The sequence below is a fragment of the Nyctereutes procyonoides genome, unplaced genomic scaffold, assembly GCF_905146905.1.
Source record: "Nyctereutes procyonoides isolate TBG_1078 unplaced genomic scaffold, NYPRO_anot_genome, whole genome shotgun sequence".
Lineage (NCBI taxonomy): Eukaryota > Metazoa > Chordata > Mammalia > Carnivora > Canidae > Nyctereutes > Nyctereutes procyonoides.
In genome coordinates this window covers 13,171,759-13,198,184 of record NW_026575035.1, presented here as the reverse complement: position 1 = coordinate 13,198,184, position 26,426 = coordinate 13,171,759, and the positions used below count along the sequence as shown (strand labels likewise).

The 26,426-nt window shown below is 34.1% G+C and overlaps 1 protein-coding gene across 2 annotated transcripts in view; it reads right to left on the bottom strand.

Annotated features, from left to right (window-relative positions):
- Positions 1 to 7,499: 7,499 nt before the first annotated feature.
- The window catches only part of MYBL1 (MYB proto-oncogene like 1), a 37,855-nt gene continuing 18,928 nt past the window's right edge, over positions 7,500 to 26,426 (bottom strand). The window contains exons 7-16 of one of the 2 annotated variants that reach the window (XM_055318447.1): positions 24,369 to 24,443; positions 23,511 to 23,615; positions 20,114 to 20,347; positions 18,670 to 19,038; positions 16,603 to 16,745; positions 15,940 to 16,054; positions 12,384 to 12,500; positions 12,186 to 12,290; positions 11,545 to 11,721; positions 7,500 to 10,151 (exon numbers count right to left, since the gene is read on the bottom strand). In XM_055318447.1, the coding sequence (XP_055174422.1) occupies positions 10,023 to 10,151; positions 11,545 to 11,721; positions 12,186 to 12,290; positions 12,384 to 12,500; positions 15,940 to 16,054; positions 16,603 to 16,745; positions 18,670 to 19,038; positions 20,114 to 20,347; positions 23,511 to 23,615; positions 24,369 to 24,443 (1,569 nt within the window). In that variant the 3' untranslated portion in view covers positions 7,500 to 10,022. The remainder of the gene's footprint in view (positions 10,152 to 11,544; positions 11,722 to 12,185; positions 12,291 to 12,383; positions 12,501 to 15,939; positions 16,055 to 16,602; positions 16,746 to 18,669; positions 19,039 to 20,113; positions 20,348 to 23,510; positions 23,616 to 24,368; positions 24,444 to 26,426) is intronic. The other variant, XM_055318448.1, reaches the window with a different exon arrangement.

Here is a 26,426-nt window from a genome sequence, read left to right as displayed (position 1 = left end):
GAAGCCAAGAAACCCTGTCCTGTTGAAAGATTGCATAGAGCCTGGATAGCCAATGCCAACCAATAAATATTCCTAGCCTCATTCTGTTCATATTCTTATATTTTATCTTTCTTCCTCTAACCCACTCTGCAGCTGAGGATTCTTTTACTCAAGCATCATTTCTTGAGGAAAATCTTTTCTGGCCAACCACCCAAATAGCTGGAGCCCTTTGTGATAGACCTCCATAAAACACTGTATTCTTTTGCTTCAGAATGCTTACCCTGGTTTGTAGTTATATACTCATTAGCGTGATTATTTGTTTAGTGTGTCTCTCTCCCCACTGTAGGGGCCAAGGGCAGGACACCACAAGATGTGCACCTTTTACATCTTGATAGTTTTATTTTATTTTTTTAAAGATTTTTTTTTATTTTTTATTTATTCATGAGAGACACAGAGCGGGAGAGAGAGGCAGAGACACAGGCAGAGGGAGAAGCAGGCCCCATGCAGGGAGCCCGATGTGGGACTCGATCCCAGGACTCCAGGATCACACCCCGGGGTTGCAGGCGGCACTAAACCGCTGTGTGACTGGGGCTGCCCCATCTTGATAGTTTTAAATAAAAGTTACTTAAGAAAAAGATGATGCGAAGATACTCCTCTCCTCTTCTGTCCCCCTAAAAGCAGGAAACAAATCTTCCATATGAAAAATACCCTCCCTGTCCTAAGAAGTAAAAAGCCATCTTTATTACCAGAGATAGGGACTTTAAAAGCCAAGAAAACTGTAGAAACAAATCTTATTTTTTTCTAATCAACTATCTCAGCTTTAATTTTACTTAGAATTCCCTACTAATTAAAATTCTGAAACACCTGTTTTCTTTATCAATTCCTCACAGATTTATTGTCTCGTTGTCTAAAATATATAAAAACTGACTGCTTTGATAATTTCCTTAGGTCTCAGATTTTTTTAAAATTTTATTTATTTATTAATGAGAGACACACACAGAGAGAGGGGCAGAGGCATAGGCAGAGGGAGAAGCAGGTTCCATGCAAGGAGCCTGATGTGGGACTCGATCCCGGGTCTCCAGGATCGTGCCCTGGGCTGAAGGCGGCGCTAAACCACCGAGCCACCCAGGCTGCCCATAGGTCTCAGATTTTATTACTGAGACTCTGTGCACACATAATAAAACTTTGGGTTTTTCTCTGTTAATCCAGCTTGTGTAAATTTAATGCTTAGTCCAGCTGGAAGATCATGAAAGATAGAGGAAGAATTTTTCTTTCCCTAAACATTCCCCCCACTAAACATTAAATTCCATAATTAGAACCAGGTCTGGTTTATCCTTAATAGTTTATAGTAGGAACATGATCAATATCAGTCGAGTGAATGAATGAATGAGGAACCTCAGGTGTGGATCCAGGCTCCCTTTCTCCTCCACTAACAAATACTCGACTAAGCTATAAATCAAGTCACTGTAGGTGAGCCCAAAACCAGAAGACAGTTCTCCAGAACATTGAAAAAATATTTGTTGAGGGCACACTAGGAGCTGGAGCTCTCAGCTGCAAATTTAGAAGAGGAGCCAAGGCAGACACAAAAAGCTCTAACAAAGGACAAAAGTAATTACAACTACAAATGGGGGACAGATAAAGTGCAATGGAAACTCAGAGGAGGCAAAGTGACCTCCAATTGAGGTTATCTTGCTTATTCTATAAACCAGCTTTCTTGATAATATTCCACACTAACCCTGCCTCTCAGTCCTTCTGCTGTGTCCGTTTGGCAAGTGGAAATGCTGTCTGCTGCTCCTGCGGATGCCTTGGACCAAGTGGCCCCAGCAGTGGATGCCAAGGGCAAGGCAGATGTGTATCACTATGTATCGTTTCAGGGCCCCTGCCTGTGGCCATGCTCCCCAGCTGAGGGGACAAGTGGGACTTAATTAACACAAAAACATCGTTATGGACCTAGCAGAGGGCCTGAACTCATGCTTGCCAAAACAAGTCCTCATCATTTCTTGGCAGTTCTACTGTGTTTCCCTAGTCAAATTCCTTCCCTGTTTTCCTCAACAATTGTTTTAAACATTCTTTCCTCTCCTCACATCTCTGGCAGTGCTTCCCACACCATCAGTTCCTCCTGTCTTTCTCAGCAGATGACCCTGCCTCTTGCTCCACAAAAGAAACTGAAGTCAATGAATTGCTCTGTGAGGAGAGTCCTCACCCAAGGGCAGGCCCCCTTCCTGGTACAGCCCACTTCCAATAAGAGACCCTGGGTTGGAAAGAACTGGTCTCCTCACCTAACTTGGGACATCTTGAAGAGCCACCTGAGCCTCAGAGCTCCCCATGGAGCTGGCCAACGTCTTCATCGAGACAGCACTGTGGCCAGCTTCTCCCTCTGCCCAATCCTGCTCCCTTCCCTTCCTCAGGTGTTGATTCCCCAACACACATCCTGCATGCTCATCTCCACCACACTGTTTCCCAGGGAATATATGGCCTACCAGGGCTCGTCCACTTCTTCAGGAGCATTCTTTGCACTGTCCTCCTCTACCAATCTCACCATTTCACTCCGGCTTTGGGGTCTTTGAATATGGAATGCCTGCTCCGTCCATAGGGCCTTTCTCTCCTTACCTAGTTTCCTCATGCCTATCCATCTGCTAGATCTCACTTCACACATAACTTTCTCCCGAGGAAAACACATCAGTTTCCTTGGTCATAACCTTTCAAGGGACCATCTTTTCTCCTTTATTCACTTGGAGTCCTACCTCCCCTCTCAGAATTTAAGCATGGGGATCCCTGGGTGGCGCATCGGTTTGGCGCCTGCCTTTGGCCCAGGGCACGATCCTGGAGACCCAGGATCGAATCCCACGTCAGGCTCCCAGTGCATGGAGCCTGCTTCTCCCTCTGCCTGTGTCTCTGCCTCTCTCTCTCATTCTGTGTGACTATCATAAATAAATAAAAATTAAAAAAAAAAGAATTTAAGCATGCTGGCAGGGCTGCTTGTTTTTGCTCACTGCTATATCCTTTGTGTTTTGCATAGTTCCAGGTGGTATGCTAATGCTGGATACATTCCTACAGAAAGCTTACAATCCACTGAAAGAGACAGTAATATAGAAGTCAAGAAGGTAGTAGACCTCTATCTTTCTAATGAAGAAACTGAAGCTTGTGACAGGCATGTCCCAAGGTCAGCTAGGAGAATTGGTATTAAATGAATGAACTTAAAAAGACCCAGGGTGAAAGGAAGGTGGAGAGGAAGGATTCCAATGGCTGTAATTTACTAAGTTGGTCTGTTGTGGCCTGAAATAGGTAGTGTTTCCTCTGAATTACAGAACGTTTTCTCTGTGAATTCCTAGTGATTTAAAACTCCATTGCCCAGGGTACTAGCCACTTGACACATGTCTATTGAGCCCTTCAAATGTAGCAGGTCTGAATTGAGATGTGCTTTAAGTGTAAAATTCACTGTGGATTTCAAAGACATAGAATGTAGCAGGGGTTGAGGAGTGGTGGAAAGAATGTAAAATACTTTATTAATAAGGTATATTAAATGTTAAAATATTTTGGATATATTAAAAAATGTAGAAGCTCTCTCATCTATCAATATTTGCATTCATTGTTCAACAAAAAGTGTTTAGTCAACTAGAGAAGGTCTACTAGCCTACTAGCCCTTGGTGACAGGGAACTTGAGAATTTGGGAATGAGGAATGCAGGTTAATCAGATGAGTGAATTAAGTGAATGCTGGTTAAGAGAACACGAACACTGAAAAGACAGTAACACATTGTGCTATAAAGAAATGCAGTTCAGAAGGTGCAAAGCACCTAGTGGACCACATGAGATAGATGGTTATTTGGTTACTAGTAACTTGATGTGGACATTTCAGTGGGGTGGGAGTAAAAGCAAGAGGCTGAGCAGAAGTTGAAAAATGTAATTGTGGAGTATTTATGGGGAACTGTGACTGTTTAGTTGGGCTTGAGTAAAGAGTTCATGCAATGGAGTGGAGTAAGGTCTTAAAATAAAAATTTGCTATGTTTGGCATATACAGTCCAAGGAAATATTCACTTATTTCATGTAGAAATCTTGCATAAATTTACTTTACCAGAAGAAATGAGCTCAATATATGCTAGAGAAGAACAGTGAGAAGTTCCGCTGAGTGCATAACTCTTGTAGACTCTTATAAGCATATGAAGGGAACCATGTGAGGACCATTTGTTACATTTTGCTCTGGCAGAGCACTTTTATTTCCCTCCACTATCCAACCAAAGCTTAATTCTAAAAAATTTGTTATTGAAGCATAATGTGCATACATACAGAAGAGCCTGGATTTGTACAAACTTAAAACACATCCACAAAATTAGCAACCACAGCAGGAAATGGAGCATTGTAGCACTCCAAAAGACCCCTTCCTCAAGGCTCCTTTTAATAATCCTCCTGCCCAGGGTAACCACTACCTTCTAATAGCATAATTTTTGCCTGTTTTTGTACTTTTATAGAAATGAAATCATCTACTCTGTACTCCTCACCCTTATGCTTAATTTTAAAGAATCAACCCAAATCTCAGATGATTGAATAAATTCCAGCTGGACATTGTACTGTATGTTTTGGACAAGTCTCCTAACCTAAGCCTGTTTCCATATCCACAAAAGTGGATTATAACAATGTTTACCTAATAGAGTTGTCAGGAAGAATAAGTGACATGTTTGCGACTGGCACATGGCTCCAGCTGCTATGCCATACTCAAACTTTCAGGCTGTGAACTTCTGGGTGGTGCAAGATCCCTGGGTGGTGCTAACCAATTCTCCATAGTATGTGGGGAAAAGAAATTCACACTATCTAGGCAACGCCCAAATTTCCAAATGAGTATTTACAAATATAAGAGGAAACTTGACTACTTGATCCATCTCATTTTTCAGCCTAAGAGATGCCATTACATACTTATTTGGATCCCCTTCTAGAATATCAGCTTCCTTAAGGGAAGGGTCATGTCCTGTTTACCATAGTATCCCCCATTACCAAGCACCAGGTACTGTAAACACTTGGTTAAGTATTAGTTGCTAGCTGAACAAATAAAATAAGTGCTAACTGTATTGAGGCTTAGGAAATTGTGTCAGAATTTGATCCAATCTTTTGAGGTATGGTTAGCAAAATTACAGTTAAAATGACAGCATAAGCACATCAGATCTGAGACCTTCAGAAATAAGGGTAGTATATATAGTACACTTCTTTTAATACTGAGTTTGCTCAAAAGCAACAGCTTTTAACATACTAATGCCAAGATGCTAAAAAGTTTTCAGAAACATTCTCTCGACAATACATGTCAGCTATGAGTAATTTTTCTCCTGGTACACTTGGCTTTCTGCTGACATATTTCATATTCTTGACCATACCTATCATTTAAAAAAAAAAAAAGCACCATGGAAGGGGAAAGTATAATGTTCCAATGGAAACTCACTTGATTCATTTTACCTCCACTAGTTAAAAATAAATTTTCACTTTTCACAGAGTGGGAAGTACCTCTTCAAAAAATACCATCTGGGCGATCCCTGGGTGGCTTAGTGGTTTAGCACCTGCCTTCGGCCCAGGGCATGATCCTGGCGTCCTGGGATTGAGTCCCACATCAGGCTTCCTGCATGGAGCCTGCTTCTCCCTCTGCCTATGTCTCTGCCTCTCTCTCTCTCTCTCTCCGTCTCTCATGAATTAATAAATAAAATCTTTTAAAAAAAATACCATCTGTTTTACATTATAATTAAAGGTCTGATTGGTGGACAAGTCTATTACTCTATAGATGCATAAACCAAGCAGGAAATTACGTGGTTATAAAGTGAGCTAAAAGATTTTCACAAAATAATAGTTTATTGACAATAAAGTAAAACTAGTTTCACGTAGATAGAAGCCAAAACTATTTATAATCAATCTGTTGTGTAAAATATGGCTAATATTCTCTGATAGAGCCATGACTAATTTTTAAAAATTCTTTCAATTTAACACTTACTGAGATTTTTCTAAGCACCATGCTAGACAAGGAGCTATAAATAGCAATTCCCATTCTTCAAAACAAAGTCTAGGGGGAAAGTTTTATGGAAGCACTATGATAATCAGGAAATGATTCACAGATCTGTGCCATCAAGGATGAGTAAAATTTTAACAGGCTGAGACAAAGCAAAGCAATCATGCAGAGAAAATATTACTAACACAGGCATGGAGATTGAAGCATACACATATATGTTGTTGGAAGATCCAACAGGTCTAGGTTAGGAAGTGGAGAATTATTTTTATCTAGGCAACAGACAACTATGGAAGATCTTTGAACAGAAGAGATGTGATCAGATATATACAATTTTTATATTTGTTTCCTTATGCTTTCACATAAGAGAATGTACCTCGTCCTTTTGCAGAGTATTTCACTGTAAATTAATAGTTTCATGTGTCAGTCTTGCATATTCGAGATAAGCATTCTACTAAAGGGTAAACTCATTTTTGGTGGTTTAACCCATCAGATTTCTAAGCCTAAAAAGCTAAAGGTAAAATCTAGATGGTGACGAATTCACTGAGGCAATGTAATACTGCAGACCTGACTGGGTGACCATTTGGCCTTGCAGGTGACACCCTGATGTCACTGGCACAATTTCTTCATATTTCTATAGAATGGAAATTAGAGTAATTAGTGCAACAATCCAAGTAAGAGATGAAGGAATAGATTTAGAGCAATGGCTTTAGACAGGCTAAGAACTTTTTAAAAAGATTTTATGTATTTCTTTTTAGAGAGAGCACAGGGAGAGAGAGGCAGAGCGAGAATCTCAGCAGACACCTGCACTGAGCATGGAGTCCAACATGGGACTTGATCTCACAACCCTGAGATCATGACCTGAGCCAAGATCAAGAACAGGGTGCCTAACCCATTGACCTACCCAGGTATCCCTAGGTAGATAATTTACAACAGATTTCTATTTGGGGAGGTGAGGGAGGCAGGAGATTTCTCAATGGGTGATGGAAGGGAAGGCAACACCACTAAGAGAGAGAAAAGGAGGGGTAGATCCAAATTGGGAAAAAGAGAACATGTGGCATTTAAAGTATTAACATAAGAGTCATATGGAAATATCTAAAAGCAGTTGAAAATATGGCTCTGAAAGAGACTGTATAATTATTTACACAATTTGATAAGGAAGTCAAGTTGTATTAACAGGTAAAATCAACTGTATAGACAGTTCTAAAGGAGAAAAAAAAGTCTAAGAACAGAATGTTGGGTTAAGGGATGCCTGGGTGGCTCAGTGGTTGAGCGTCTGCCTTTGGCTCAGGGCGTGATCCTGGGGTCCAGGATCAAGTCCTACATACGGCTCCCTCTGAGGAGCCTGCTTCTCCCTCTGCCTATGTCTCTGCCTCTCTCTGTGTCTCTCATGAATAAATAAATAAATAAATAAATAAATAAATAAATAAATAAATAAATAAATAAATAAATAAAATCTTAAAAAAAAAAAGTTGGGTTAAGTCCTTAAGGATTCAATCAATACCATAAACACAAAACCAAAGTGAAATGAGGAATGCCAAGTCAGCTTGTACACAGATGCTTTATTATGGATGTTAATAGTCAACATTGTATGCAAGATTCTCTTACAATGGAAAGTTTTCCCATACATCAAAAAACTCAATTTAGTCAGGGTAATTGCTGTATTAATGTGAAAACCTTACAACAAAATGCAGTATTATATATGTGTAGTCAGTTTCCATGCAAGTATGGCTGCTACATGTATGTCTGGCATTTTTGTAACATACTGAAAGAAATTCAAATGAACACAACAGTGTAAAGGTGACTTAAGATGCCTGACATGTTTAAGATTAAAAATCTTCTTGCAAAAAGCAACAAAGCAGTTAACTAAAGGATTCAACCAATACCAACCCAAATATGTACTATGTCCAATAAGCCCAGGCTTATCTGCAATATATTACACTTGGGATAATTTAATGCTCAAGAAAAATTATGCTTTAAAAAAATATAGCTCTTCCAAGATATACTTTGGTGACTGGAAACTATGTACATCCAAACCAGCTAAGGGCTATGGGCTACATTAAAACAAACAAACAAACAAACAAACAAACAAAAACCATTATGTGCTATTAGTTCAAAGTAACTGAAATTGAAATGATCCAGTATGATTTTGCTACAATCATTGGTTTTATAAAGTGATATTTCTGTGAGAAGTTCACTAATTGGGAAGCAATCAACAGACTTAACAAACACACTAAGAAGATTCAAATTGGTTCATCCATTTGTTATCAACAAGGCATAATCTTAGTACCACACATTTTCTTCACTTCTCACTACATATAATATGCAAAAATGAGCAAGTGGATTTAAATAGCTTAAAACCCTTTTATGTCTACTGTTCAAGAGCTAGGCATTAAAATACTTAGTATTACCATTTCTATTAACATAAAAACATCAGAAAATCTTAAGCTGTCTTTGTTTTAAGGCATAGTATTTTGGCATTTGCAAGAATTTGCCTGGTAATGGTTGATTCCATTAAGCTAACTTGAGAACTTGCCATCATTTGCTTTTTACCTTTTCACACAGTGCAAGTGGTGGTGGCTCTTTCCTTCTCTCATAGCAGCAAGCCGATTCTGCTATTTTCTATAGCAGCATACTTCAGGAGTGGAGAGGGAGAGAGTGTGTCAATTATAAATAATTACAACTACAGTGTACAATTCTATTTGCCTGTCAGTGTTTAAGTTGACAGCACACCATTATATGTCTCAAAAAAAAGTACATAAAATCTCTACACAAAAGCAAATAAAGACATTCTTTCAAAAAGAAATAAGTGCAAACACCTAAAACAGGCAACTGAAGCAACTGTTGTAACCTGTAGAGAAACACAAAACATTTATAAAAGGACAAAATATTTTTATAAATAAAAGATAATGTTCTCTACCTCTGAAACACTGAGTAAATACAATAAACTTCTAAGTGCAGACTGTTTTTAGGGACCAAAGTACCATATTATTTGTTTAAACAAAATGCAAAAATTTCAAACACATATACAAATCACCAGATTAATTTATATGACCCCCCCATATAATTTAAAAGAAAATATTAAATTATTATTTAGTACATTTTTAGAACTATTTTATAACCAACATGATTTAAAGGGCATAGTGCAATATTTAGGTAGATGTGACATACAGTATAGAGACTGTATTCTTTGCAGCTATAACTTACTGTTTCATATTTCATACTTAAACATCAAAATTGTTCTTTATGTTAGCTGTAAATAACAGGAAACAACACTGGCTTCTAGACACCCTGTATAGGTATAAATATCTACATTTAAGCTTTAAAAATGAAAATAAATTATAAAAAGACTTCTCCCCAATTTACAAAGTCTTGCTCCTACATACTGTACAATACATTCAACAAAACTCTCAGCTTTTCTGAGATTTATGAAGAAAATACTGACTCTTTACTAATAAGGGAAAAAACCTTTTTCAATGCTTTTTGTTTTTAGTACTATGCTCAAATAAATACATTTAACACTGTAGTTAATTTTATTGTTTTTGAAAATACCAAAAATTAGTAGTGCAACTTTCTCTCCTTCTTTTAATTTCTTTCCACTGTATTTCTTTGTAAATGGTAGCTTAAGTAAATCAGCACGTAGGCAAAAGTACTTCATACAACCACGTGTGCTTCCCATACATAGACTAATTTCAAAAATCATACATACTCATAAACCTATCTGTAACAAAACTGCAGCATCAAGAGAGTAGCAACATATATCTTCTAAAGAAAATATGTGAGAATTTACTTTTAGGATATCCATAACATTCTAATATGGTTTTCTGATCTTGTTCTTTAAAAACAATTTTTTTAAATCTCATCTCTTAAAAAATTAACCATGAAATTACCTACCCCTTACTTAAGTGGCTGGGCTTCCTGCTTCCCCAATATGAAAAAAGATGTAAACCATTTTAGGGCTGTATTAAAACTTTAAAAACAATTAATTGACAAAAATTTCATTGCAACCTAATTTAGTATAGGATACAGTAAGAAAGTAGGGAATTTCATCAATTTTAATAACGTTTACAGTATGAGAGCTCTTGAAGTGCTGCTGGTAGCTGTGTAAGTACTCAAATATCTTCTTGCTTGTTCTGTCATGATAAGTTGGTCTTCCGTCTTTCCATAAACCACTGTTTCCCATTCACAATTTGACTATGAAAGAAATATTAATAGTGATATGAAAATTACTAAAATAACTATCCATTCCACTTTACAATTAATGACACTTTTATTTATTTATTTTTTTTATAAATTAATTTTTATTGGTGTTCAATTTACCAACATACAGAATAACACCCAGTGCTCATCCCGTCAAGTGTACCCCTCAGTGCCCGCCACCCATTCACCCCCACCCCCCACCCTCCTCCCCCTCCACCACCCCTAGTTCATTTCCCAGAGTTAGAAGTCTTTATGTTTTGTCTCCCTTTCTGATATTTCTCACACATTTCTTCTCCCTTCCCTTATATTCCCTTTCGCTATTATTTAATGACACTTTTAAAAGTCAATTATTTCAACCAACTAGATAATGATAAATAATCACTATAAACATGTTTGGATAATGGCATTGTGATTCTCTTTATTAAACAATGTTTTAAAAATACTTAAATATTTATGATCAATTTTTTAAAATCCATTTTTTTAGCTACTTTGTTCATAGATTTGTGGAGGCAGTTTATTAAGTTTTCTAACCACAACCCCCTCAATTCAGTCTTAGCATGGAAAGAAATGTCAGTCTTTATTCTTCAAAATTTTGCAAAAGATTTAAAGATTACTACATTTTAGGTATGATCTGCTATGTAATCTATTTTCCTGAAAAGTTCTGTGTTAAACACTGGGAAATCAAACCATTTAATACGGATTAAGAGAACATGCTACATGGCTCTTTGAAGGGCAGCAGCTAAAGACAGAGATGGGTGGCCACATCCAATTGCCAAAGATGTTTTCAAGAACTGCTTAAGCGTCAAGAATGCTAGTGCTGCTGTTGCTGTGGTCTAAAGAAGAGAACTTCATCCTCAATGAACTCTCAAACTAACTGGGTTGAATTCTTAAGATAACATAGTAAAAAAATTTCCAGGCTTCATTTACAGCAACATAATGGCTGCAGAGCAATGGAAAAAAGAATTTTGTTTTACAACTTGAGCCAAAAAGTTCACTGGAAACAATTATACCAACAAAATCAAGCTGAAACTGCTTCCAACCACTTACCCTTTCAAGATAGCAATTAGGGCTACACATATTTGTTATAGAAGAAGAGAGGCCAGAAGGAGACTTAGATAACTTTAAAAATGAAATTGTGCTTAAGAAATCACCAGATGAGACTGGCCACAACTTCAATTGTTTAGTTCATATGTGCCCTGATGAATCAGTATCTCAAAACCCAAATCTAGTTTGAGTGACAAAATAATGGTGAATGTTTAGTTACTGTTATAGTCGATTTTGAATCTAAAAAGAAAAAGTATAACTTGTGATCAGTAAGTCCAAAGTGATAACTGAACAAAGTGATAACAACAACAAAAATCACTGAAAGAAACTTACAAATTCATACCTGAAGGTTCTTTTCCAATGTGACTTTAGAAGTGTTAGGGTTTGGTTTCTTTTTATTAAGTGTATATGTTTTGTTGGTTGAATTTATATCTTGTTTTTCAGGAGTCAAGTTGCACCTATTGTCATGTATTTCCAATAATGGTATCATTAATAAAGATGTTGTAAATATATTTTCTGACTAAGAGAGAAAAAAGAAGAGGAAAATAACTAATTCAAAAATGGAGACAAATAGAGAGACTACTGAGTAAGTGGTAGTGGAAGCCCTGTTCATTTCCCTCCAAGAAAGCTTTTGGCTCCAACGAAATTTCTAGTAATGTAGTAAAATTAAATCAGAAATTAACCAAAGATAAATACTGAAATTTAAAGTTTTGAGAACTACCATTTTTTGATATCATACATAAAAGAGTAACCTCCTCTCAAAAACAAAACGAATATAAAAATGAAGGAAATAAATAAAATATTCTCTATAGTCAATAGTTTCTTTCTGAAGTAAGCAAAATAATAAATGCTAAAGGTAACTCTCTATGAATCTCTAATGAGCTAATAACACAATGGGTAAGAAACAAGAACCAGTAGGAGTTAAAGCAATCACATTAACAACAACAATAGCAATCACAGTAACAACAATAATTCTTCACAAACCTGCATGTCTGAAATGTCTTCAGTCAATAGTTGAGTACCTGGTTCTTCTTTTTCCCAATTATCTAAGACTAGTGATTTCCTGACTTTCTTTACAGAAGCTGTATGCTAGAATGAATAAGTTACAATAGAAGCATTATGGTAAAGTCACTTTTATTTTTAAAATAAAGACTTTTATTAACAATAATACTAAAAGACTACCTCCTGCTTGCAGCTTTTGTAAGCAGGTTCATCTTCCTCTTTGAGGAATATATCTGTTCCAGTTTCTTCTTTTAAAACTTCCCGAATATCTTCTTCCAAGAAGGCAAGTGGCTGTGACTAAATTGTTTTTAAAAGGGTTAAAGAGTCTTTTATATCAATTCCCTTCCCCCCCATATATAGAAACTCATCTTTTATACTTTTTTATTATTGGTATAGTTTTTTCTGAGTCCCTATAGATACTTAAAGTTGAATGAATTAACTAATCAGTTTTATGGCAAAAATAATACTGAGCATTACAAACACTGAATGAAGTGTGCACTTTGTTCACTCTAGGCTTTCTCCTTCAGGGGAAACTGCTGTAGCTCCTGCTTCAATCAGGAGCCTCAGAATTAAACAGATAAGAGATTATTTCCCAAATATTTTTTATATAAAAATAGAAAAAATAAGAAATACATAACAAATTGGGACTATACTAGTTCTCCTTATTCTTTTACTGTACTTATTATATAGTATGTAGTTACTAGTTAACATGTTTCTCTTACCACTAGATGTGTGAGCTACTTAAGAGCAGTAAGCACGTCTTTTTCATCTTTGTATATATCTCTGTACACCTAGCCTCAAGCTTAGAGATGAGACAGTTTTCAAGAAGTGGTGTGCATGTGTGTCTATATGAAAGAAACTTGAGTGTGGGCTAAATACTGAAATAGTATCAAAATATTATTTACCTAGCTTCCTATCAAATAGCTAAGTCAACTGCATAAGTCAGAACGATTTGTTTTAGAAAGAGAGAGGATGCATGGGAGCCTGGGTGGGGGGGAAGGGAAAGAGAGAACCTTAAGCAGGCTCCACACCCAGTGCAGAGCCCCACTTGCCTCTCAATCCTAAAATCATGACCTGAGCTAAAATCAAGAGTCAGATGCTCAACCAACTGAGCCACTCAAGCGCCGCTGGAAAAAATGTTTTTAATTATATCAAACAACCCCTACCATAGCCAAGATCTGCTTTAAAATAAACAATCACAGTGCCACTAAATAAAGAACAAATTGACAGCACAGAATAACCAGCAGCTTATATTCCCAGTCAACAAAGCTAGAGAGAATAACATTCATTTATAAATGAGATTACACAGCATTTACAAAAACTTTAAGAATGGAAACAGAATTTTTAGTGCTCTCATCTACAGCCTGACACATGCAGAAATTATGTCAGTATTTTTATGTAATGCCCAGAAGCTTTTGTTTTAAGGATTATATTTCACAAAGAATATTGTAATATATTGTAATACTTCTCAGGTTTAATACTACCCAAATTTAGATTTTTACTTAAAGGACTTTCAGAGTTTTTAGTCTTTTGAGTGATTTTCAGCAAACATTAGAAAAATCAATGGTTACTAAGAAAGCAATAGATATTTAAGACACACCAGATTAAAATTTCAGAGCCGTCTCTAAGAAGTGCATGTGACTCAAAGTAAGATACATTAGAAAAGTAAATGGTTAGCATATAGTAGGTACTCAGTAAATAATAACTGGAGATGGAACAGGAGGAATGAAAAGTCAGCTTGCTGCAAACAGATATATGAGCATATGGATATTTTAGAAATTGTAATTACTAAATCATTCCTTTCTTTTTATCTTAAATTGCTGATGAAAATGATCTGTTTGGGCAATGGATAAATTCTTCCCAAATGAAAACAAACTGATAGGGACTTAATTTAAAACCTAATTTCCCACACACTAGTATTAAAATAACAATTTGTATTCAATTTATATGTTGAACAAATGACCCTGAGGCACTGTAGAATTCTTAAATGCCTTCAAATCATTGTTTGCCTAGCTCCCAATTAGGCTACACACTCCTATGAAGGCAGACAACATACCTGACATGTTCAACATTACATCCTCAAAGCCTAGCCCAGTGTCTGGCACCTAGTAGGCACTCAATCAATACTTGTTGAACGATGCATTTTAAAATGAAAAGCAAAACACTGGAAAGATTAGTCAAATCAATTAGGTAACTCCATACAATGGAATATCAAACATCAAAAATTATGGGATACAAATATACATATTTATTCTTAAAAATTTTTTAAAAGGTTTAAGATAGTACATAAAGTGTGATCTCACTTTTGTTATGTGTGTATGTGCAAATAAAAGTCTAGAGAACTAAAAAGAATAAAATTGTTCACAGCAGACTATAGAGCTAGGGGACAAAAAGATTTCATCAATCCTACTATGCACCCTCTAAACCAATATTTTAGAAAGAGAGGAAAGAGCAGAAGATTTGAGGGTGTGACATTCCTTTTGGTAGAAAACTAATTAAATCAAGCAAACTAGAATTAATGAATCTACCCAAAATATGACTAAAAATAGAGGAACATAATTAAACTCCCCTAGAGTTTAGACCAATATATCTTTTTAAATATTTTATTTCTGGGATCCCTGGGTTGCTCAGAGGTTTAGCTCCTGCCTTCAGCTCAGGGTGTGATCCTGGAGACCCAGGATCGAGTCCCGCATTGGGCTCCCTGCATGGAGCCGCCTTCTCCCTCTGCCTGTGTCTCTGCCCCTCTCTCTGTTTCTCATGAATAAATAAATAAAATCTTTTTAAAAATAAATAAATAAATAAATAAATAAATAAATAAATAAATAAATATTTTATTTCTAACAAACCTACTTGTCAGAAATCTGTATCTGCCTGGAATTAGAATGTCCATAGTTCATCTAACATACTTCAAAGTTAACTATATATGCAAAAACACAGATAACACTTCCCACCTCCATTTATGAACTACTATTGCTATCATGATTATTAAAATAACAAGAGCAGCAACTAAGTACATACTACTTGAAACTTAGCACCAATCCCTTTATTTCTACTATCTTTTTTTAATCTCCAGAAATAACCCGCTGGGATGTGTTTTATGATCTCCACTGATTGAAGAGTAAAATGAACCTTAAAGAGGTATCTTAATCAATTAGACTCATTAAGTATTATTAGGAAAGTGCTTATAGGGGATCCCTGGGTGGCGCAGCGGTTTGGCGCCTGCCTTTAGCCCAGGGCGCGATCCTGGAGACCTGGGATCGAATCCCACGTCGGGCTCCCGGTGCATGGAGCCTGCTTCTCCCTCTGCCTATGTCTCTGCCTCTCTCTCTCTCTCTCCGTGTGTGACTATCATAAATAAATAAATAAAAATTAAAAAAAAAAAGGAAAGTGCTTATATATATCAAAATATTAAAATTACTTTATTCTACTGCAGGTAACTACCACAGAAACTACTAAAAGGTGGGTTCTAGTATTAGAAAAGGGTTCAACTGACACTTGATTTGCTTTCTCTAGATGACATAATATTAAAAAAGGCATGAATTCAAAACAAGCCAAGCAAAGGTTTATTTATAAGTCAAGGAAAAGGATTAACACAGCAAATTCAAATTTATAAATCAAGAAATAAAATTTTATCAATTCAGTGAACATCTTTTTTAAATGTGAAAAAAAGGATAAAAATCAAAAACACTTTTATTAAAATCAAGATATTTCTTAAAAATAAAAAGAGCATACATACCACAATTTTAAGAGGTCCATATTTTTTCTCCTGAGCAGCAAGCGCATTCTTAAAAGGAGTAGGAGTTCTTGGTGTGGTACCCAATATAGATCTTCTAATAGTAGGTGTTCTAAACCTAGCCAATCATTTAGATATGTATATTATAGTCAAAATTTTATTATATAAGCGTTAAGGAAGGCACACTCATGACAAAAGTATACACTAAATTTTTCTTGCATATACACATGCTTTATTTAAACATTCCAGGACTATTTCAAAGTATGTTGCCTAAACTAATTCTTACTCCAATCAATCACCTTAAAATAGAAAAAGACAAATGTATGTAGAAAAAAAGTACTAAAAATGTTATTTCGCTTCATATCAAAGTTTTTCATTACATTTAGCTGATTTTCAGTCAGTAGGAATGAAACATGAGGTTATAATTTTTCTTTATGATTTTTTTCAATTTTAAGTCCTATATGAATAGAGATTAGGATATACGTATAAACAGACAAAAAACTATTTTTTTAAACAAGATGATTTTTTTAAGTAAATTCTATGCTCAACGTGGGGCTTATGGTGATGACCCCAAGATCAAAAGTTGCATGTTCCATTGACTGAGCCAGCCAGGCACCTCATTAATTTATTCTTAAAATTGTGCTAACACAATTATTTAATACTTACCCTACATTTTCCTTTTGATCTTTGGGAGTAGTTTCCTTGTGAAGAGGAGTTGTAATGAGAACTTTCTGCCCACAAATAGGGGTTGATGTAAATGAAGGATTATCTATATTGATTTGTTCATTTCCAGGGCATGTGTTGAAAAACTAAAAAATGAGAGAGTTTATAGAGACAATTTCTAGAATGTTAAAATCCTTACACAAATATTAAACTGATAGGATTTTCAAGGATATTTTCAAATATAAGATATTTCTCTATTCCTTTTAGAAAAGAATTACCAATAATATTTCATTTACATTCCACTCCATGAAAATTAAGCTCCATAAGGGCAGGAATTTTTATTTTGTTCATTATTCTCTCCCCAGCTCTTCTAAGTGTTTACCACATAATAGGTATTCAAGAAATAGTTGTTTAACAAATATTCAAAAGTTACAGAACACAGTAAAACAATTTTATAACAATTGATAAATTTATAACAAATATATCAAATAGGAATCTATAGAAACCATAAATAGCTGCTATTATAACAGTTTCATACAACAATGTAACTGGAAAAAAGTTTTATTATTTTATTAATAAGCAATTTAAGTGTCCTTCTCTATAAGAAATCTTTGAATTCTGAAAATAATAATGCTTTGTTGATAATACAGCTGTTTAACAAATCTGCCTACCTAGAATACAGCTCAGAACCTTGGAACAGCCAGAATTGGTATCAAGAATCCATTTTTCAAATAACACTGGACATAAAATCCAATTTTACTCACTGAATCTTAACTTACATATAATCATGAAATATTGATTGATTTTTGTAGCCAAGAAAATAGAAGCAGTGGTAGGAAGAAGTGGAAATTACTTTAAGGCTACTTAACTGTAATGCTCTATCACTTCCAGCTCCTAATATTTGCAAATATACTTAACCCTAAGATTACCAGTCCAATCCTTTCAAAACCCTATAGTAGTGCCCATCAATTTAAGCTCTTTACTAGGGGATACAAGGTCTTTATTACCATGACTCAACCTTCTCAGCCACTTTCCACCTTAGGATTTATAATTCAACAAAAATTGCTAATGTTCAAAACTCTATAAAAATAGAAAATTGCTAGTGTGCCCAACCCGGTTTCACCTTCCTCAGGATCTTGGTAACTCTGACAGCTGGGGTGGTATTGGGAAACACAACTATTCAAACTGTAATCTGTGTAAATGTCATCCCCCTGAAGCACAGGGGGAATAATTTTCAGAGAACACAGTGCTTATGTACAGCCAGATTCTCCGACCATCCCAGCATCAAAATACATCTCCAACACTATCCCAGGATCTTTCAAGTTTATTTGACCATTAAATGTCCTTCTTTTTCCATAAAACTTTTTAATCTACCAAGACACTTTGAGCAAACATCAATTCCTTTCTCTTATTAACTGATCGTGGGCAAACTGCTTAACTTCTGAATTTGTTCCAACTCCTAAGGGTTTTTGGAAGAGAATTAACTAAGATGCTATAAGAAAAGTGTTTAGCATACAGCCTAGAACACAGTATTTGTTAAGAAAGATAGTACTATAAAATAAGAGCTACAGTTTGCTTTATATCTCTTATAAACATCTGTTGCCCAGGGACATAACTCCAGGAGAAAGTGGGTAGTTCCTGACATCCCTAAAAAAAAACCTTCACACACATGAAATTCTTACAGTGAGTAGTTGTCTATGGATGTATACTCAGTATCTGTTGAACAGTTAATCAGGAAGCTGGATCTCAGTCTCAACTCTGCCATTAGATAACGTGGGCAAGCCATTTTACCTTTCTGGACCTATTTCCTGATGAATCCTATAAAGATACACAACTATTTATCTAAAACATCCCTTTTAACTCTAAAAATTTTAAAATACTATAACACAACTACTACAATTTATGAGACAGCTTCTGATCTACCGGAGCTTAGCACTCTCATGTATACATTTAAATACTTTATCCATTTTTATGTGTTATCAAAGGAACAAACTGCTAGTAAGGATATTAAGGATCTAATGTAATTGAGCTCACCAACATTTGGGAACATAAGCAAAAACAAACCTCTACCTGTGAAGGAGAAAATGGTAGTGTTTTCACTGGTGTGTGTTTTAGTGCTGTATTACCGCCATCATTAAAGGAGCCATCGCTATGTTCGCTGCCAGGGGACTGACCCACTCTCATTCTTCTCTTCTTTCTGAGGATGGTTGGTGGAGTGCTAAACTTGGCCACATTCGGGGATGTTACAGGAACAGCCTCATTGTCTGCACTGTTACAACTATTTTTTTTCCCTTCAAGTACAAGACTGACATTAAATTGACATTCCATGGCTCCTTCATTGTGTTGAATTCTCATTAGTTTGACTGGGGTGGACTTGACAGGAGAAGCAGCAGCATCAGAAAGATCAAAACTGGTAACATCACTCCATGCTACAGGATCCTGCAATAAAATAAAGCTTTACCTAAGTTAATCCTTTAAACTACGTAACTAGTTAAATATGATATTGACCATAGAAAGATGACTTCCACAAAGTTAACTATTCATTTTTATTATGAGAAATAGGCTTTTCTTATTCATCTCTCTCTTTCTTCTTTTAAGAAAGACCATTTGAGAGGAACAGATTACGGTTTTACTACAACTCCAATTTGGAACATCCTACAATATTTCGTCCAATTCAGCAGCAGAAGCTTACTGTCAAAGTATTTTAAATAAAAAGAACAAATTATTTTAAGTTATTATCAAAGAGTATAATTCTTCATAAAACTTCACACTATATTCCACGTCAGAAAAACTATCAAATTCTATATAATTTGGTAATGTGTATGGAACATCTTCAAAAATGGTCATACATTTTGATCCAGAAATATAATCTAATCTATGGAAATCATGATTTTACACAAAGGTTTACATAATATATTCTATAATTTGTAATACTGAAAAACTGGATACCACCTAAATGCTCAATAACCGTATACTGAGTAAATAAATTTTGTTACATTCATATGAAAGAGTATGATGCCATTAAAATTGAAGTTCAAAAAACAGTTAAGAAAACAAAGACATGCTCATGATATAATGTAGAAAAAAATCTACAAACATAATACATAGGTGTATATTTCAGTAAATATATATATATGCATGTACATATGTTTTATATGTATAGAACACAGCCTGAAAGAAAATACTTCAAATTATTAACTCTAGGCTTATGGAGGATTTTTCTTCTTTACAGTTTCCTCTTGTTTCCAACTCTAATATACAATCTGTACAGTAAAAAACAAATTCTTAAATTTTAATTTCTAAAAATTTTAGGCCAAGTACATAGCAAGATAAAGATATACATTTTTTATTTGTTTTTGCCAAAAGCCACTGCAAAAAATCAAAATAAAATTAAGCATGACATATAAAAGAATGCTTAAAACAAAACTGGTCAGTGTCCCTTAAACTAAGTTTCTGAACATGAAATCATGCTACTAAAATTGAGCTTTTGGTAATCTCACAATTTCAAACTTACAGATTCAATAAGTTCTAGAGTCTCTGCAAATTCTGGGATGGTCTGTAGAGAGGACAGCACAGCATTTGCCTCTACGGCCAGGAACTTTGTGGGTGAATTCTGCTGAGCAGACAGAGTTTGATTTTCATCCATACTGTAAAACTCACTAGTGTGCTCCTCGAGGCTATTTAGAGTATTAGACATGCTATCATCCATGAGGAAACTACCAGACCAGCTAGAAAAGCTTCCAGGTTGCTAAAAGTACAAAAGAAATGTGAATATTATTTGTCATTCTCAACCTAAGCATAAATTTGGATTTTAAGTAAGAGTTTTTTCTAGGATAACATACATTTCACAAAAAATATAGTAGCAAATATATGGTCTTCCCTCAAAATGGATATAAACATATTTTCATTAAACCTCTGTCTCTATTTCTTTTTTCTAATTTTTTTGAATTTATAAAGTCATGGTGAAATAAAACTAGCAAAGTAGCATATGTACACAATATAGAGTTCAAATTCCCAGAATCTGGTCTCTCTCTACCTTTTACACCTCATATCCCAACACTTTCACTCATACACCCTCCTTCCAGGGAATACCGAATATCCAACTATAGTTGTAATTCCCACGAGTTAGTCTTTTACCCTAGAGTGCCTTTGCACATACTACTGGCTCCTTTAATCTAGAATGTTCTCCAATATAGGTCAGGGAAAATTTTTATTCTTCATTTAAGATACACTTCAAATATTGGAAAGTCCTCCAATTGATCATCCACTTTTACCTATTCCACCTACAATGATGTCGCAGTTCATCCACTTTGCTACAAAATAAACATTGCCTTTCAAGACTAGGCTAAAATAGAGTTCTTTGAGGAACCCTTCTCTGACTACCTATACCTCAGACACCTCTCTTATGTGCCCCCACAAAACTTTGTGACTTATTTTAACATACTACATCCTATCTCTTGTTTGTGTCTTCATTGCAGAGTAAACCCTTTGAAGTCAGGGATTGTGTCATTATTATCTCTCTGAAGAAGTACAGTGGGCAATGGACTTATCTTTTGAGCTGAGCTTCCTAATATCTCATAAGAAAAAATAAGAAAAAAAGACCTTGAGGAGTCCTGGTTAAGAAACTATATGTAATTTGAAAGTTTTTAATAGTGGATCCTAAGAGTTCTCATTACAAGAAAAAAAAATTTTCCCTTTTTCTTTTCCTTTTCTGTTTTGTACCTATATCAGATGATAGATGTTAACTAAACTTATTGTGGTGATCACTTCACAATAGATGGAAATCATATGTGGTACACCTTAAACATAAAGCATATAGCTCTCTCGAACAGACTTCTCAGAGGTGATGAAAATATTCTTATGCCTGAAGCTCCTCAATATGAGAGCCACATGCCGTATAAGCAACTAAAATGTGACTAGTGCAACTGAGAAACTGAATTTTTAAATTTCATTTAAAATTAAACAGGGAAAAAAATAAAATTAAATTAAATGGGGCTAATAGCTACCATATTTTAGAAAGCACATTGTCCTATCCATAGGAAGTACTCAATAAATGGTGCCTATTATTTTTAAAAGTAAAAACTACTAGAATGTGTTAGATATTCACAGTAACAAAATGTTCGGTTTCAAGTTAAGGTGAAAAAAATTTCCGACTGTTGCAAAATAAGTTCCACCTGTTTTAAAGTTTCTCCAAAATAAAAAAATTAAAGCACCCTTACTTTATTAGCATAGCCAACTATGGAATTTGCAATCATTTCCTGGAGATAGGTTCCAAACTAAATGCACGTCAATTAAATTTGAAAGTGGTAAAAAGATTCAAAAAGGTGAGTAGGCCCAGTGGAAAAACCAGAGATACATTCAGACACACCTGAATATAAATTCCTAACAAACCACCTACTTCACAGTTAATATAAGGATTACTAAGAATACATAAAACATATCTATAATGGTTGAACATAATGGATACTCAATAAAATGACAATTATCAAATAATTTTTAAGAATACTTAAAAAAAAAAAAGAATACTTTATATGTGTATGGACTCTATTCCACTGGGTGCAGCAACTTCCCTCCAGAATCTAAAATCTCCAACCAGATCTTTATGAAAGTGGATTTTAGATAAATAAGTTCTAAAAAAAAAAAAAAAAAAAAAAAGCTGTCTTCATCTTAATGTAAAATGCCATTTCTTGTAGCTAGTTACTTCTTCCCGTTAAATTAAAAATGATAGACTACTATAAAAAAAATAAAAAATGGTTTAAACATGATACAATTACCTAACAATGTGGACTCTCTAACAATAACTATTTCTTAATAAAACCAAAATTAATTTTAAATAGGTATACTTTAGGTCTTCCTATTTGCCCATGGTTTTTGCAGTTTTAATACAAAAACTATGCTTCCTATGGCATGTATCTTGTCTATTATAGTTAACAATGTTGTTTTTACTAATGCTTTTTTAAATGATATAAAGACATCACCAGTTGCCTCATAATACTATTTCAAAAACTCAGGTTATTCTATTTAATAATTTTGTATTAGCTCCCAATCACCCTGAGTGGACAGTCCCCTCATTAAGCCCCAGACCAAGAGTAGCCCCTTCCTAAATGTAAAACAATCTCAAGATAGTAAACTTTCAAAATAGTCATTTAAGTATAAATCTTTTTTTCTCTTAATCCATCTAATATAGCCTAATTTAGCTAGAATGATTACTATGAATCCTAATTTAATACTCCTAATTGTTCCCATCAAGCAAATCCCAGACAATAGTTTTCACATGTGGTAACCAAGACCCAACATTCATATAAAAATTTCTTTAAAGAACATAAAATCTCAATGTTCCCTTTCCCTATATTTTTTAAGTTATTGTTTTTTTTTCCAATTTACCGAATTCATATTCTTAATATAGTAAATAGGAAAAAACGTTCAAGGACAGAATAAAAGTAATTCTGAAGCACATAAATCTCTATAATTTATTAAATTCTTTATTTTTCAAACATTTTTTTCTATTAAAGATATCATTACAAGGAAGGTCTAAAATGAAAGCAAAGCCAGAAATCATAATAAAATAAAAGCAAAGCCTAATCTAAACCACATATCATTTTCACAAATATGTATATATACACACACACACACACATATATATTGAAGATCATATCTTAGGTCTGCTTGACATTTACAACTCAAAAACATCTTAATATAGAACATTGTAAAATATGTTCAAAGAGTTGTATATCAAAATCAGGCAACCTCAACATTGCAAATTAGAAAATCTATTTTTAGTCTGTATTAAAATCTGGAGTCATACTGAATATGCTTTCCATGTGTTAGTAAATGAAAGTCAATGCTGATGAAAACTATAAAAGCACATGAAGGATTCTAACAAAATCTAAACACTTAAGCTTATTTCCTACCGATGAAACTCGCTTTCTTCTAACTTCATTCTCAGCTGACATAAGAAGTAACTCAAGTTCCTTTATTTTTTTTTCCTTATCAGGATCTTCATCAATGAAGGGTGGCTAAAACAAGTTAAATAAAAGAGAAAGGCCACTTAAATAAATGTTTTATTATTATCATTGTTCTTAATTTTTATCTTCTACGCAACATAAAATCTATTTTCTCCAAGAAAGCTTAATACAACTAAATCCCAAATGCTCAATATCACAATCCCCTGGTATCTAAATATTTTCAATTTAACAGAGAAGATTTGGGAAATTCATTTTATTATTTTATTTTTTTTAAATAATGTCTATCTCCAACATGGGGTTCAAACTCATGACCTGGATGGAGATTGAGAGTTACATGCTTTATCTATTGAGCCAGCCAGTTAGTTACCCCTAGAATTGGGAAATTTAAATGCATTAAAAAACTAATTAATTAATTAATTAATTTATTTATTTAAAAACTTATATTGTATCATCTATATCAATTTAGAAATCTATGTCTGGAGTCTGTTTTATTAAATCATATATATGCACATTCTATCCAATTTAACAAAAATGAGTCCATTCACAACCTGAATGGTTTAAGTTGGAAAAATGAAAGGACCACACTGCTGGTGCTGTCAACCACCTTACATCTGTACAGTTTATATTTCTCAAACTCATTTATAAACTTTCTCCTTCAGTTACAATATTCAAAGTAAATAGAACAGGTAGTATTTTGTCCTAGTTTTATGAATGAGGAAATAGGCACTATTAGACTTTCAAATGTATGTTTGAAAGTGTTTCCATTGTTTTTGTTTGTTTGTTTTGCTATAAATAAAAAGCTACCTGAATAAATGCAGAAGAACTCTGAACATGTTCTACACAATTGCCTTCAGGTGAAACATACTGATAGCCTGGGATCTAAAAAGTAATGAAAACATCAGTATTATATATATAGCACTATATAAATTTTTAAAATCTGAGGCAAAGCATAAAAACTCTTGACAAAATATCAGCATTAAAAACTCATGAAGTATCTCTGTTAACTTTGAAAATTCACTCATATAATAATTTCTAATTATATCTTTGTTCTCAGAATCTTCTAATAAAAAGTCATTAACTCTTAGGAAAGACCTATTTTCTCCTGGATGAAATATGAGAATTACTTGGCATATATTTATCAGCCAATCATTCTGTTATCTACAATATCCAACAAATTATTTTTTAATCTGCTATTAGAAGGATTGCTCTATCTCCTGAAGAAGATAAAGTAATAGTGTTCTTATCTTTCAGAGGAAGGAGTTGGTCCATATGAAGTACTCACAAAGAAAAGACTAAAGTAAGTTTTTCAATATTCATACCTCTCTTACTTCTACCACCACCCCATGCCAATCTCTGTGTAAAAAGATATGAAAACAGAGGCTTCTTCTATTACTTGTCTTAGAAAAACAGTAGGAATCACTCATGTGTCTTTTAATACTTTGCTTTTCTAAAGTATCTGTAATAAGAATTTTGAAGTTGCATATAAATTTAGTGTGCAGTGGTGGAAAGAAATAGGAGAAGATATTTTTAAAAACCTAAAAATCTAATAAATACAAATATGAAATTGTTCTATTTTCCATTATGGCCTACCTAAATCACTATCTGATGCAGAATCACCATATGTAACTTCTAACATAGAACTTCCACAATACTTGATTTGTATTAGTTATCACTAAACTTTCAATGAATTAGAAACTTATTTTTCTCAAACTTTTCATTTAAATCTTTGACAATATTTCAAACCAATCCACTTTTTCTTTCAAGTCAAAATTAGAATGCTCTTTTTAGTAGCTTAAATGAGTTGAATTATGAATACATATATCTTTCAAGAATTATTAAAAGTACAATAAACAATTCTTAAACTACAAGAAATATTATTTTCCAATATATTTTGATTGAGATTGTTAAATACTCTCTTGACCCCAAATAACTTTTAAAACTATGTTTCTATGAGTTAAAAAAATAAATTTAAATGATAACCTTTCTAAGACAGAAGCAGAATGTTTCAGTTTATGCTGCTGAAATCTAGGACTCTAAAGGAAAATGTAAAGAAACAGACAATAAAAACCTTAAGGTATTGAGTATCAGCAGATAACTATACCGTCTCCACGTTTTCCTATTTGTAAATTAAGATGTCATTACTTTTTAAAAATGGTTCTTTTAAAATTATGTCAAAAAATGTTCATTTAATGAGGTAAATTCAAATAAAATCTGTGCATACTAACCACAGATTTTTAACACCCAGACAAAAGATTAAGTCAGGACTTAATCTTTACATTTTATGTAACAAGAACCGAGAATTGCTCAACATGAAAAATGGCATGACAGACAGGCAGACAGAAAAATAAAAAACAAACCTTATGAAAACTCCTAACTAATTTCTTGCAGAGAAGAAAATGCACTGTAAGGAAAATAGAGCTTGCCCTATCCTGAGCTTTGGGAATCTCTATTCAAATGAACCTGTCTAAACAAAGACTAACATCACGTGGCTGATTGGTTACTAGGGAGAGAAGCAAAGTTGAATGCCATCAAAGAATCAATTAATTATTTACCACACCTCCCAAAGATGAATGGATTTTGACTATTTTCTCCTTAAAACCATTTTATACACACTTACCTCTTAGAGATAAGCAATACTACAATTACACAAAATCTTTTTTAAAAGGAAACTATAATGGATGTTAAAGCACAAATGACCATAAGCTTTGAATCATAAATAAGATTCAAAGAATGATAGCATTAGGAAATGTATATACTAAGTTTCTTACCAAGATAGTATAAAAATTACATATAAAAGGAAACATTTTAATGAGTTTGTTTCCAAAATATTTATCAATCAAAATAAGTAGAAAGTAACCTCCA